A 13,714-nucleotide genomic window follows, 5' to 3' on the forward strand; every position below is an offset into this window, starting at 1 on the left:
CCTGTAATATTCCGTGAACGCATAATTGATTTCTTCGGCATCTCTAGATATTTTCCCTTTGTATTCAATCTCAACTATGTCGTTTCTCTTCGCATACTTTTTCTCAGTTCCCAATGCACGCTTTGTTGGCATTTCATCAGCCAAGATCTTTCCCATTCGTGCGCGAATAAGTGCGCCACGGTATTTTTCCGTGTCGATAGCCTCAATTTTACTCTTTGTTTCCCTTATTTCTTCCATAAAGGTGCCTGGCGCTGCAGTTTCGGCATCCACAAATTCCTGAAGCATTTTTTTAAGGTTATTTTCGTCTTGGCGCTCTTTAAAACGCATTTCTACTGCTCGCTCTATGGCATTCATTTTTACGACTTCTTTAAATCGCTCCCATCGCTCACCCCATCCTTTTTCACAGTCATTATTTGCTTTGGCAATTTCTGTGCGTACACTTTCTAGAAATTGGTCGTCCTTTAAAAGTTTCGCGTTTAATTTCCATGTTTCCCATTTCATTCCAGGCTTTGCGGTGATCTTTTTCCCTATCGTGAAGGCTACTAAACAATGGTCGCTAAATGTTATGTTCAGCACCTTGTAGTCATCGCACATTGTGGCGATTTCTTGCGAAAGATAAGCTCTGTCTAACCTTGCATGGCTATTGCCTTGAAAATGAGTATAATGCCGATTATTGCCTCCTTTCGCGTAATGTGCAATGTCTTCCAACAGAGCTCTTCCAATGGCCCCCCTCAGAAAGACAACGCTCTTATCAGCCCAGTATCCATCACTCGAACGATCGTCCGAGCTCAAAACGCAATTGAAATCTCCTAACACTATCAAACATCTGTCTGTATTCAGATAGTGCGATATTTCTTGAAAGAAACTTAGCCGGTCATTCACTTTCGTTGGTGCATACACACATAATATTCGGTATTTTATGTTGCAATATACAAAATTGCACAGCACGAATCGACCACCCTGACAACTTATAACTGTTTCCTCAACTATACCCAAACCTTTCTTAATAAACATACAGCAACCGGCCGTTGTGCCAACAGCATGACTAACGCATACAGTATAGCGGTCACTAAACTGTGCAACCATACTATCAGTCTGACTCTCACTCTCAATTTTAGTCTCTTGAATCGCCAATATATCTAAATCTTCTTCCAACATTACGCGTCGGAGCTGACGCTGCCGCCGTCTCGCCCTAAAACCTCTAACGTTGAGGGTTCCCACGCGCAATGGAGCTAATGACATAGCCATTTCAAAGAGCAAGAGCAAAACAACAGTAAGGCCCCCAGCAAATAGCAACCCTCACAAACTGAGCGTCCCTGTCGGCACGACAGCTTCAACGGGCACCCGCGACACCAGTCGCGTTGGTCACTGCGTCGCCTGCCCTTCTCGGGTGAGCGACGCTGACCGTTGAGGTGGGGCGGACTTCCCTTTCTTGGCCCGGGTCGACCGGACCACCATCCACTGCGGCTCCAGGCGCTGAACACTGTCAGCCGGCGTCTCCTCTTCTGGAGCATCGCTTCGGTGCCTCTTGGAAGGCACGGCTGGCTCCTCAGTGACCATCTCATCCGGCGTCTCATATGGCGTCTCTGGCTCCGCGTCCATCTCCACGTTAAACGCGTCACACCCGTGATCCGTTTCTGCGGGCGCAGGCGGTGTCTTCTCTTCTTCATTCCTTCTTCTTTCTCTTTGCTTTCTTCCTGTTGTGGCGTCCTGTGTCGACGCGGATGGCGTTGCCACCTTTTTTGCGACACTTGCCACCTGTTGAACCGGCGTTTCCGAGGACGCTGTCGGTTTCTCCGTTACCTCCTCTTCCATCAATTCGAGACCTTCGTCGTCGGGTTGCGTGCTGCCAGTAACTCTTGCATACGTACGTACGCAATCATGTGCTTCATGGCCGAATTCCCGGCACTCAGAACACCTTGGCACTCTGCAGTCCCTTCTAATGTGTCCTTTGCGTCGACACCGCAGGCAAATCGGAGCTCTCCCGGGAACGACAACCAGCACAGAGCCACCAAATATCTTGAACAAATGGGGCAGAGCGTCCGGTGTTAAGTTCTCTCGGAGCGTCATCCGCACAATACGCGTGGTAGACTCAGCTTGTTCGAAGCCCCTCACCTTCCAATCTTCTTGTCTTACTTCTTTCACTTCGCCATAGTGGTCGAAAGCCTTCTTCAATGCTTCCCCGGTAACGTGGAATGGAACCCAGTGCACTTTGAGTGTGATGTCTTGTTGCACTGGGTCAATGACGGCGCAAAAGCGCCCTTTTACCTCCAGGCCTCCCGCTCTAACCAGCACTTCCTTCACCTCTGGAGTTCGTAGCTTGATGAGCCACACATGCGTCATTTGGAAGGGCCCAATACCGGTCACGTCTTTCAGTACACCGAGTTCTTGCAGCGGGTCACGGAAGTCTTCGAGGCGGTATGGTCTCCCGGCAACGTCACAATGTAAGAACAGACACTCCTTCATAGTTTCGCCTGATGGCAAAGTCGGTAGTACAAACCGATAGCCCGGTGGGGCGACAGAAGACCTGTTACCACGGCCAGACGCGGCCGCTGAAACCGCTCTTGCAGAGCTCGACATCTTGCGTCCGAACGCGTCCGTGTCCAGAGGCAGAGCATGGTATGGCCGATGGCAGGGATGCTATGTTTACGACTGCACCTGTATCGTGCTATGTGCATTCGCAACGTATTGCTACAGCACGCACGCGGCACTGTCTTTCCGTTGACAGTACAGGCACACGTCGTGTACGTGGATTGCTCCGTTTGTTGTGGTTAGTCGCTGCCGAGTCGAGCTCGCAATAAAACAAGAGGACGAGCGCAACGATGTGCGTCCGCTGCAGCCCACGTTTGGCGCTAGTAATGAGCCAAGTTATTGATTGTCACTGAGCTGGATACGGGTGTAATAGGTAAACGGTTAGCAGTTTGTGCGACTAAATTTTGCACCATTACTTATACCGGTTACCACCGTCACTGCGCGTACAATCGCCTAGCGGCTTGCATATTGTTTTTGCACTTCGACGTTGGCTCTACCAGTAGGCTGCGCCAGTTGAACGTAACAGTAAATAAAACCAACCACACGTGAGTGTAAAAAAAAGAAAAAAAATTAAGTCACAGAAGCACGCAATAAAAAAAAAAAAGCAAAAAGAAGGGTGCCATCAGCACTCGGTGTTCCCAGGTGGTCTCCCTCCCAAGTACTGACCGAGCCCAATGCTGCTTAGCTTCGGGGATCAGACGAGAACCGGCGTATTCAGCATGGTATGGCCGATGGCAGGGATGCTATGTTTACGACTGCACCTGTATCGTGCTATGTGCATTCGCAACGTATTGCTACAGCACGCACGCGGCACTGTCTTTCCGTTGACAGTACAGGCACACGTCGTGTACGTGGATTGCTCCGTTTGTTGTGGTTAGTCGCTGCCGAGTCGAGCTCGCAATAAAACAAGAGGACGAGCGCAACGATGTGCGTCCGCTGCAGCCCACGTTTGGCGCTAGTAATGAGCCAAGTTATTGATTGTCACTGAGCTGGATACGGGTGTAATAGGTAAACGGTTAGCAGTTTGTGCGACTAAATTTTGCACCATTACTTATACCGGTTACCACCGTCACTGCGCGTACAATCGCCTAGCGGCTTGCATATTGTTTTTGCACTTCGACGTTGGCTCTACCAGTAGGCTGCGCCAGTTGAACGTAACAGTAAATAAAACCAACCACACGTGAGTGTAAAAAAAAGAAAAAAAATTAAGTCACAGAAGCACGCAATAAAAAAAAAAAAGCAAAAAGAAGGGTGCCATCAGCACTCGGTGTTCCCAGGTGGTCTCCCTCCCAAGTACTGACCGAGCCCAATGCTGCTTAGCTTCGGGGATCGGACGAGAACCGGCGTATTCAGCATGGTATGGCCGATGGCAGGGATGCTATGTTTACGACTGCACCTGTATCGTGCTATGTGCATTCGCAACGTATTGCTACAGCACGCACGCGGCACTGTCTTTCCGTTGACAGTACAGGCACACGTCGTGTACGTGGATTGCTCCGTTTGTTGTGGTTAGTCGCTGCCGAGTCGAGCTCGCAATAAAACAAGAGGACGAGCGCAACGATGTGCGTCCGCTGCAGCCCACGTTTGGCGCTAGTAATGAGCCAAGTTATTGATTGTCACTGAGCTGGATACGGGTGTAATAGGTAAACGGTTAGCAGTTTGTGCGACTAAATTTTGCACCATTACTTATACCGGTTACCACCGTCACTGCGCGTACAATCGCCTAGCGGCTTGCATATTGTTTTTGCGCTTCGACGTTGGCTCTACCAGTAGGCTGCGCCAGTTGAACGTAACAGTAAATAAAACCAACCACACGTGAGTGTAAAAAAAAGAAAAAAAATTAAGTCACAGAAGCACGCAATAAAAAAAAAAAAGCAAAAAGAAGGGTGCCATCAGCACTCGGTGTTCCCAGGTGGTCTCCCTCCCAAGTAGTGACCGAGCCCAATGCTGCTTAGCTTCGGGGATCGGACGAGAACCGGCGTATTCAGCATGGTATGGCCGATGGCAGGGATGCTATGTTTACGACTGCACCTGTATCGTGCTATGTGCATTCGCAACGTATTGCTACAGCACGCACGCGGCACTGTCTTTCCGTTGACAGTACAGGCACACGTCGTGTACGTGGATTGCTCCGTTTGTTGTGGTTAGTCGCTGCCGAGTCGAGCTCGCAATAAAACAAGAGGACGAGCGCAACGATGTGCGTCCGCTGCAGCCCACGTTTGGCGCTAGTAATGAGCCAAGTTATTGATTGTCACTGAGCTGGATACGGGTGTAATAGGTAAACGGTTAGCAGTTTGTGCGACTAAATTTTGCACCATTACTTATACCGGTTACCACCGTCACTGCGCGTACAATCGCCTAGCGGCTTGCATATTGTTTTTGCACTTCGACGTTGGCTCTACCAGTAGGCTGCGCCAGTTGAACGTAACAGTAAATAAAACCAACCACACGTGAGTGTAAAAAAAAGAAAAAAAATTAAGTCACAGAAGCACGCAATAAAAAAAAAAGCAAAAAGAAGGGTGCCATCAGCACTCGGTGTTCCCAGGTGGTCTCCCTCCCAAGTACTGACCGAGCCCAATGCTGCTTAGCTTCGGGGATCGGACGAGAACCGGCGTATTCAGCATGGTATGGCCGATGGCAGGGTTGCTATGTTTACGACTGCACCTGTATCGTGCTATGTGCATTCGCAACGTATTGCTACAGCACGCACGCGGCACTGTCTTTCCGTTGACAGTACAGGCACACGTCGTGTACGTGGATTGCTCCGTTTGTTGTGGTTAGTCGCTGCCGAGTCGAGCTCGCAATAAAACAAGAGGACGAGCGCAACGATGTGCGTCCGCTGCAGCCCACGTTTGGCGCTAGTAATGAGCCAAGTTATTGATTGTCACTGAGCTGGATGCGGGTGTAATAGGTAAACGGTTAGCAGTTTGTGCGACTAAATTTTGCACCATTACTTATACCGGTTACCACCGTCACTGCGCGTACAATCGCCTAGCGGCTTGCATATTGTTTTTGCACTTCGACGTTGGCTCTACCAGTAGGCTGCGCCAGTTGAACGTAACAGTAAATAAAACCAACCACACGTGAGTGTAAAAAAAAGAAAAAAAATTAAGTCACAGAAGCACGCAATAAAAAAAAAAAGCAAAAAGAAGGGTGCCATCAGCACTCGGTGTTCCCAGGTGGTCTCCCTCCCAAGTACTGACCGAGCCCAATGCTGCTTAGCTTCGGGGATCGGACGAGAACCGGCGTATTCAGCATGGTATGGCCGATTTTTTTTTTTTTTTCTTTATTGCCTGGCTTTGGTACATAGTTTCACAAGAGGCAACGCTCACCTCAACAAATACAAAAGTAGAATATACATTTTCTCTATGTGGACATATTACAAAGCATTGTGCTGGCTCGGACAAATCAAAATTCGCGCAATGCTACCAACGGTTCTACTCTTGGGAGCCACTCCGGTGGCTCCGCTGCCGCTTTATGGATAGCGACAAACCAGTGCATGTTTTCCCTGAAATACATACGTGCAGGCTGCGCATCTTTATCGACATAGTATCCTGCCATTCTCGCGCGCCAAATAAAATGGAGGCCCAACAACATAATTAAATCAAAAGGCACCCCATCCTCATTATCTATGCTTAAGTAGCGGATGCCATATGGGTCCAATGGAAATTCTTTCTTTAGTGTCCTCTGCAAAACATCCCAGAAGAACACGCCTTCCCAACAGTTTAAGAAAACATGATCTATTGTCTCTGGCTGCTTGCAAATTAAACAGTGCGTTCCCCACGGTAAATATACCCCTTTTCTCTCCAAAAACTTCTTAACTGGTAACGTTCCCGTGTGTAATTTGAAAAAGAAGGTTTTGGTTCCTGGCGGGACCTGCATTTTCTTTACTCTCTTTAAAACATCGCTGCTTGGGCCTCCACCGTACAAGGACCTGTACAATGGCACTGGGAAAAGAACGTCGCACAAAGCACAATACAGTTTCTTTTTGTTCACACCGGACAGGTAATCATTCGAGAAGCGCACTGAAAGAAATCGGACACTCGATACCACTTCTTTGTAAAACCCTCGAATGCCTCCCGAAAACTCTTCGGTTGAAACCACATACTCTGGCAGCCGTCTACTCAGCCTCATTTGACATACCGTGCGCAAGAAAGGGTCGGTTGCGTCCCTAAAGAACAAGAACCGGTTTACCAACTGCCGTACAAAGAGATGGCCCAATCCCAGCCCCCCGTCTTTTACCCGCCGGAACAAGTTGGTCCGGCTGCAGCGCTGCCATTCCGACGCCCAAACAAAGACGGCAAAAATCCTGTGTAGCTTCTGAACATTTGACCGTGAACAGTGCAATACTTGCATTACGTACGAAAGCTTGCTGATAAAGAAAAGGTTACAAACGGTGGCTCTGGCAAAAATAGAGAGATTAGTGCCTTTCCACTTCTCAGCACTCTCCCGTGTGTCTTTGACCTGCTCTTTCCAGTACTGCTCGCTATCGCGATAGGCATCTAGCGGGACGCCCAAGTACTTGCCTGGGGTCGTCACCCAATGCACGTTGGCAAAATGATCTGGCTTCGTTGGCCACGATCCATGCCAGAGCCCGAGGCACTTCGACCAGTTAACTCCACTTCCAGTGACATGGCTAAATTTACGGACACATTTGACAGCCTCAATTATGCTCACCTGATCCTCCGCAAAAACAGCGACATCATCTGCATAAGCCAGCAGCTTCACTTCAACTGCTTGAAGCTTAAATCCCATAATTCTATTGTTTTCAATCAATCTCATACACAGGGTTTCAATGTAGATACAAAACAACAGAGGGCTGAGGGGGCAGCCCTGACGCAAAGAACGTTGCAGCCTAATGGGAGCCCCCAAACTCTTATTCACGATCAATCTGGTCGTGCAGTTACGGTACGCCAGGGCGACCCCCTCGCATATTACAGATCCGAGATTGGCATAGTCTAAAACGGCAAACAAGATTTCATGAGCGACGCAGTCAAAAGCCTTCTCGAGGTCAATCTGTAAGATGGCAATCCGACTATTACAATCATCACAGCACTCAAGTACACTGCGTGCTTTGTGAATATTAGTAACAATAGTCCGGCCTTTAATCCCACATGTCTGGTGAGGCCCGACGATGTCCTGTATCACTGACTGCAATCTTCGTGCCAATATCTTCATAAAGATTTTATACTCGATATTGGTGAGTGCTATGGGACGATACGCCGTAACAGATCTTAATTTCACTGCATCATCAGTTTTAGGAATGAGTACTGTGTGTGACGACGCATAAGACGGAGGCAATGTTTTCCATTTGTACGCTTCGTTAAAGATTACATTCAATACAGGGCTAATTTCGTGCTTAAATTCTTTATAAAAACCGGCGCTAAAGCCGTCTGGCCCAGGCGATTTTCCGGGGTTTAAGTTGTCTATGGCCTGTTCAACTTCGGATTCTGTTATCTCTAGTTCCAATCTTTGTTTTCTTTCGTCGTCCAGTCGGGGTATAGCACGCAAGAACTCATTCCCAAATGTAGTAGCGTCTACTTTGTGGTGCGAGAATAGCGCCTGGTAATGCTCATGAAAAGCTGCTTTGATGTCGTCTGTGTCTGTTGATAAGATCCCGCGCCATTCTATTCCGTCTATGTGGTTCCTTTCAGCGCGTGCTTTTTCTAACCCTAGCGCTCGTTTCGAAGGCGCTTCACCTGCAGCTGTGTCTTCAGCCCTTGCCCTCACCAGGGCTCCCCTATAGCGTTGCTCTTCAAGTTGCTCTAACTGTTGTTTCACTTTTCTTATGTCTTCTATCCATTTGCCCGGTGCCTGAGATTCCTGCCTGAGCAGTTGTTGAAGAAGCGTCTTTAACTCAGTCTCTTTCTGTTTCTCTGCGAAACGAATACAGGTGGCCCTCTCTATTGCCTTTATTTTTAGGGTTTCCTTACTCAGCTCCCACTGTTGCCATATGTGAAGGTTATTACTGGGGTCTATTTTCCTTATTTCTTCTCTTACTGCTCGGTTAAACGGTTCATCCTGAAGAAGCTTGTTATTTAATTTCCACGTTTCCCATGAGAAAGCGTTACCTCGCTTTGGAATTCCTATGCAGCATTGAACCAAGCAATGGTCAGAAAAAGACACTGGCACTACCTCGTAACTGTTACACTGCGGAACGATGTCAACGGTCGCATAAATGCGGTCGAGCCGTGCGTGACTAGAGCCCTCAAAACGTGTGTACTTCACAGCACGCGCTCCTTCGAGGCACTCTGCCACATCCACAAGGTCCCAGTTCTCTACAACTCGCGACAACACTTCCGTGCTTTTGTCTCTAAACCCACGAACGCTTGTTTTATCCCGCGAACTGAGGACACAGTTGAAATCGCCCATGACTATGAGCTGTCTTCCCTTGCATAGACGCTCTTCAATGTGGTGAAAAAACTCAGCCCTTTCATCCACCTTATTGGGCGCGTACAAGCATAGAATACGCCACTCGTTGTTGTTGTACGAAAAATCGACGACAACACATCGGCCCGACACACACGAATAAATTGCATGCACCTCTAACCCAGGCAACTTCTTAACAAAAAGGACACATCCAGCGGATGTGCCCACCGCATGACTGACTACGGCGGAAAACCTAGACGTGAAACGCCGCACCATAACGCCGGTCTCTTCTTCACCGTCGACTTTCGTCTCCTGCACGGCTAGCACATCAATGTCGTGCTCCGTTATAAGCCGGTAAAGCTGGCCTTGCTTTCTTTTCCCTGCCAGTCCTCGAACATTTAGAGTAGCGACTTTCAACGGACACGTTGGAGCCATTTTAACAATAGGAGAAGAGACCGGCAATATGGTGCTTACCTCTCGCGTCTAGCACGAGTCTAGACGCCGCCATCGCCGCCAGTGCGGTCCGGCGGAAGAACATGAGCGTGTCCTCGGGACTCCGAATTTCCGGCACGCTTGTCCACCGGAACGTTAGGGCGCGGCCGCAACGATGGACGGCGGCTTTGAGGCGCCTTTGCCGGGGGCTCCTCGGCTCCAGGCGTCGCCGTCTGGTCACCGTCGGCGCTGGTTTGGGCGTGGGAACGCTTCGCCGCAGCGGAGACGCTGGTCGGCGTGCGGGCACCACTCTTGTCCGGTTGCAGCTCGTTCGGACCCTCTGGCTCGACGACCTTGGGCTCCGGAGTGTTCTGCCCATCCTTTCCGGTTGTCTCGTTTGACCTAGGCAAGTCATCCGCTGGTTGTTGGCTCGCTGAACCATCCCCAGTGAGGGCGTCGTCGCCGGTAGACGCTGACGAGTCGAGTGGCCCCGTCTGCTTGCCCGCCTCGTCCGTTCCCCTCGCTGCATCCTCGGCTTCAACGACGTCCATGAGTTCCGCGACCTCATCCGTCTTTCCCAGCCCGGTAGCCGACGCGTAGGTACGGACGCAGTCAGCGTCCGCGTGTCCGTAGCGTCTGCACTTCGAGCACCTGGGCACCTTGCAGTCGCGGCGAACATGGCCCGTGCCATGGCAGCGCAGGCACTGCATCGGCCGCCCGGGTACCACCAGAAGGGCCAACTCACCGGCGACTCGAACCTGGTGGGGCAGGTCGTCCACCTGCATTCCCGGCTTGAGCTTGAGCAGCACGGTTCTCGTAGTGGAGCCCTTCTCTCTCATGCCTTGGACGCGCCAACGCTCCCGCGTCACCTCGGTTACGTTCCCGAACGCCGCAAAAGCAGTCCGGATGTCTTCATCTTGCACCCCGTGGAGCATCCAATGCAGGCGCAGTTTAACCTGCTGGTCCTCAGGGTCAATGACAATGCAGCGGCGGCCTTTAACTTGCAGCTCCTTGAAAGCAGCCAGTTTCCTTGTGGCTTCGGCGCTGTTGAACGTCACCGCCCACACATGGTTGATCTGGTACGCTCCCAACGCCACGACCTCGGGGAGCACACCAGCGTTGGCGAGGGCGTCTCGGAAATCTTCGACCCTGTAGGGCCTCACCCGCACGTCGCCGTGCAAGAACAACGTGTTTAAAACAACACGACCGGTGGGCAAAGTAGGCAGCACGATCTCATAGTCCTTTTCGTCTTCGACGCTGCTCCTGTTTCCGCGGCCGGCAAGGGCCGCAAACGCCGCTCCAGCGGAGCTCATGATCCTGCGTCCGTTCGCTAGCGCGTCGGGAAGTAGAATGAGCATGGTATGGCCGATGGCAGGGATGCTATGTTTACGACTGCACCTGTATCGTGCTATGTGCATTCGCAACGTATTGCTACAGCACGCACGCGGCACTGTCTTTCCGTTGACAGTACAGGCACACGTCGTGTACGTGGATTGCTCCGTTTGTTGTGGTTAGTCGCTGCCGAGTCGAGCTCGCAATAAAACAAGAGGACGAGCGCAACGATGTGCGTCCGCTGCAGCCCACGTTTGGCGCTAGTAATGAGCCAAGTTATTGATTGTCACTGAGCTGGATACGGGTGTAATAGGTAAACGGTTAGCAGTTTGTGCGACTAAATTTTGCACCATTACTTATACCGGTTACCACCGTCACTGCGCGTACAATCGCCTAGCGGCTTGCATATTGTTTTTGCACTTCGACGTTGGCTCTACCAGTAGGCTGCGCCAGTTGTACGTAACAGTAAATAAAACCAACCACACGTGAGTGTAAAAAAAAGAAAAAAAATTAAGTCACAGAAGCACGCAATAAAAAAAAAAAGCAAAAAGAAGGGTGCCATCAGCACTCGGTGTTCCCAGGTGGTCTGCCTCCCAAGTACTGACCGAGCCCAACGCTGCTTAGCTTCGGGGATCGGACGAGAACCGGCGTATTCAGCATGGTATGGCCGATGGCAGGGATGCTATGTTTACGACTGCACCTGTATCGTGCTATGTGCATTCGCAACGTATTGCTACAGCACGCACGCGGCACTGTCTTTCCGTTGACAGTACAGGCACACGTCGTGTACGTGGATTGCTCCGTTTGTTGTGGTTAGTCGCTGCCGAGTCGAGCTCGCAATAAAACAAGAGGACGAGCGCAACGATGTGCGTCCGCTGCAGCCCACGTTTGGCGCTAGTAATGAGCCAAGTTATTGATTGTCACTGAGCTGGATACGGGTGTAATAGGTAAACGGTTAGCAGTTTGTGCGACTAAATTTTGCACCATTACTTATACCGGTTACCACCGTCACTGCGCGTACAATCGCCTAGCGGCTTGCATATTGTTTTTGCACTTCGACGTTGGCTCTACCAGTAGGCTGCGCCAGTTGAACGTAACAGTAAATAAAACCAACCACACGTGAGTGTAAAAAAAAGAAAAAAAATTAAGTCACAGAAGCACGCAATAAAAAAAAAAAGCAAAAAGAAGGGTGCCATCAGCACTCGGTGTTCCCAGGTGGTCTCCCTCTCAAGTACTGACCGAGCCCAATGCTGCTTAGCTTCGGGGATCGGACGAGAACCGGCGTATTCAGCATGGTATGGCCGATTTTTTTTTTTTTTCTTTATTGCCGGAAGTTTCACCAAGCTAACACAAAGGGCATCATTTCTTGAAATAAGGTAAGTGATACATAAACACACACAAACACACATTCAACTTTGTGCGCATGCATATTGTGCGGTCAGTCACATTGTGGCTGGCCATGTCCAGTTTAAAATTCCTTTAATGTGGCGAGGGGCTCAATCCTCGCCAGCCAATCCGGAGGACATTCTTGTTGTTTAATTACATCAATGAACTTGGAAATATCGTCCCGGAAGAGCAGCCGCGCAGGCCGGCTGTCAGGCTCACAAAAGAAACCGGCCATTCGAGCCCTCCATAAACAGTGGAGGCCCATTAGCATAATTAAGTCCAAAGGCAAGCCGTCCTCATTTTCTACTGTCAGAAATCTAATACCTAATGGACTTAAAGGCAATTCTTTCTGTAGTGTTCTTTGAAGAACGTCCCAAAAGAAAACCCCTGCCCAACAATGCAAAAAAACATGGTCAATTGTTTCTAATTGTTTACATATAAGGCAATTTGCTCCCCATGGTAAATAAAAACCCTTCTCTTGTAAAAAGGCCCGTACCGGCAAAGTTCCGGTATGCAACTTAAAGAAAAAGGATTTAGTGCTTGGCTGCACCTGCATTTTCTTAACACGCTTTAACACGTCGTTTCCTTGTCCTCCACTGTTTATGGCTCTGTACATCGGAACCGGCATAATTATGTCAACTACATCCCTGTACAATTTCTTCCGCGACACCGAAAAGAGATAATCATTAGAAAAACGTACGGACAGAAAACGGACACTGTCAACGACTTCCCTTAGGTACCCTCGAAGAGCACCAGGCATACTTAAATTGGAGACCACGTACATCGGCAGATGCTTGTTCAGTCGTAACTGGCACATTGTGCGCAGAAAGGGGTCATGCACGTCTCGAAAAAAAGAAAACCGGTTTACTAGCTGCTTCACAAAAAGATGTGACAGGCCTAAGCCCCCGTCCTTGACTCTCCTAAATAAGTTCGTGCGGCTGCACCTCTCCCATTCTGATGCCCAAATGAACACAGCGAAAACTCTATGGAGCCTTTGCACATTTAAACGAGAGCAACAGAAAACTTGCATAACGTACCATATTTTGCTTATTAAAAACAAGTTACATACAGTAGCTCTCGCAAACATCGAGAGATGAGCACCTTTCCAATTTGTTGTTTTTTCCTTGAGTCGTTTGGCCTCTTCTAGCCAGTAGTCCTCATTCCGCCGGTAATGTTCGAGCGGAACGCCCAAGTATTTAGCTGGCGCTTTAATCCATCTAATGTTGGCGAACATTTCCGGTGTTGACTGCCATTCACCATGCCAAAAACCGAGACACTTATTCCAATTTGCAAAGCTCCCGGTTGTGTTTCCGAAATGTTTAACAATGGTTGTTACCTCTGTAATGCTTTCTTTTGTTGTACAGCACACCGCTACATCGTCTGCATATGCCAGGAGTTTCACTTCGGCTTCCATGAGTTTGAAGCCCTTTATGCTACTATTTTGAATGATTGCCAAACAAAAGCTTTCTAGATAGATGGCAAACAAAAGCGGGCTGAGAGGACACCCCTGGCGCACGGAACGCTCTATATTAATGGGGGCCCCCAGTGTCTTATTAATAATCAGCCGTGTTGAGCAGTTCCGGTACGCCAGAGCTACCCCATCAGCGATGATTGATCCTACATTCACGTGCTCAAGAACTAATAACAAAATTTCGTGTGGGAC

General features: G+C 49.5%; 1 protein-coding gene, 3 non-coding genes and 4 pseudogenes across 4 annotated transcripts; all 8 read right to left on the reverse strand.

The window, feature by feature from the left end:
- Positions 1 to 520: 520 nt before the first annotated feature.
- LOC126533034 (uncharacterized) lies at positions 521 to 2,609 on the reverse strand. The gene has a single exon (XM_050180224.3). The coding sequence runs from the start codon at positions 2,578 to 2,580 to the stop codon at positions 1,366 to 1,368; it is 1,215 nt and encodes a 404-aa protein (XP_050036181.1). The 5' UTR covers positions 2,581 to 2,609; the 3' UTR covers positions 521 to 1,365.
- Positions 2,610 to 3,149: 540 nt separating this feature from the next.
- Positions 3,150 to 3,268, reverse strand: LOC126533187 (5S ribosomal RNA). Its single transcript, XR_007599968.1, has one exon. It is a non-coding gene; the product is annotated as a 5S ribosomal RNA (ribosomal RNA).
- Positions 3,269 to 3,784: 516 nt separating this feature from the next.
- Positions 3,785 to 3,903, reverse strand: LOC126533176 (5S ribosomal RNA). The gene has a single exon (XR_007599964.1). It is a non-coding gene; the product is annotated as a 5S ribosomal RNA (ribosomal RNA).
- A 516-nt stretch (positions 3,904 to 4,419) lies between these two features.
- On the reverse strand, positions 4,420 to 4,538 carry LOC126533251 (5S ribosomal RNA; annotated as a pseudogene).
- A 514-nt stretch (positions 4,539 to 5,052) lies between these two features.
- LOC126533169 (5S ribosomal RNA) lies at positions 5,053 to 5,171 on the reverse strand. The gene has a single exon (XR_007599963.1). It is a non-coding gene; the product is annotated as a 5S ribosomal RNA (ribosomal RNA).
- A 515-nt stretch (positions 5,172 to 5,686) lies between these two features.
- LOC126533294 (5S ribosomal RNA) lies at positions 5,687 to 5,805 on the reverse strand (annotated as a pseudogene).
- A 5,416-nt stretch (positions 5,806 to 11,221) lies between these two features.
- On the reverse strand, positions 11,222 to 11,340 carry LOC126533267 (5S ribosomal RNA; annotated as a pseudogene).
- A 515-nt stretch (positions 11,341 to 11,855) lies between these two features.
- Positions 11,856 to 11,974, reverse strand: LOC126533322 (5S ribosomal RNA; annotated as a pseudogene).
- Positions 11,975 to 13,714: the final 1,740 nt, after the last annotated feature.

This window comes from Dermacentor andersoni, chromosome 4 (genome assembly GCF_023375885.2).
Source record: "Dermacentor andersoni chromosome 4, qqDerAnde1_hic_scaffold, whole genome shotgun sequence".
Classification (NCBI taxonomy): domain Eukaryota; kingdom Metazoa; phylum Arthropoda; class Arachnida; order Ixodida; family Ixodidae; genus Dermacentor; species Dermacentor andersoni.

Bases quoted from the DNA above. Each gene is read 5' to 3' on its own strand.
- LOC126533034 (XM_050180224.3), bottom strand. From the start codon at position 2,580: ATGTCGAGCTCTGCAAGAGCGGTTTCAGCGGCCGCGTCTGGCCGTGGT.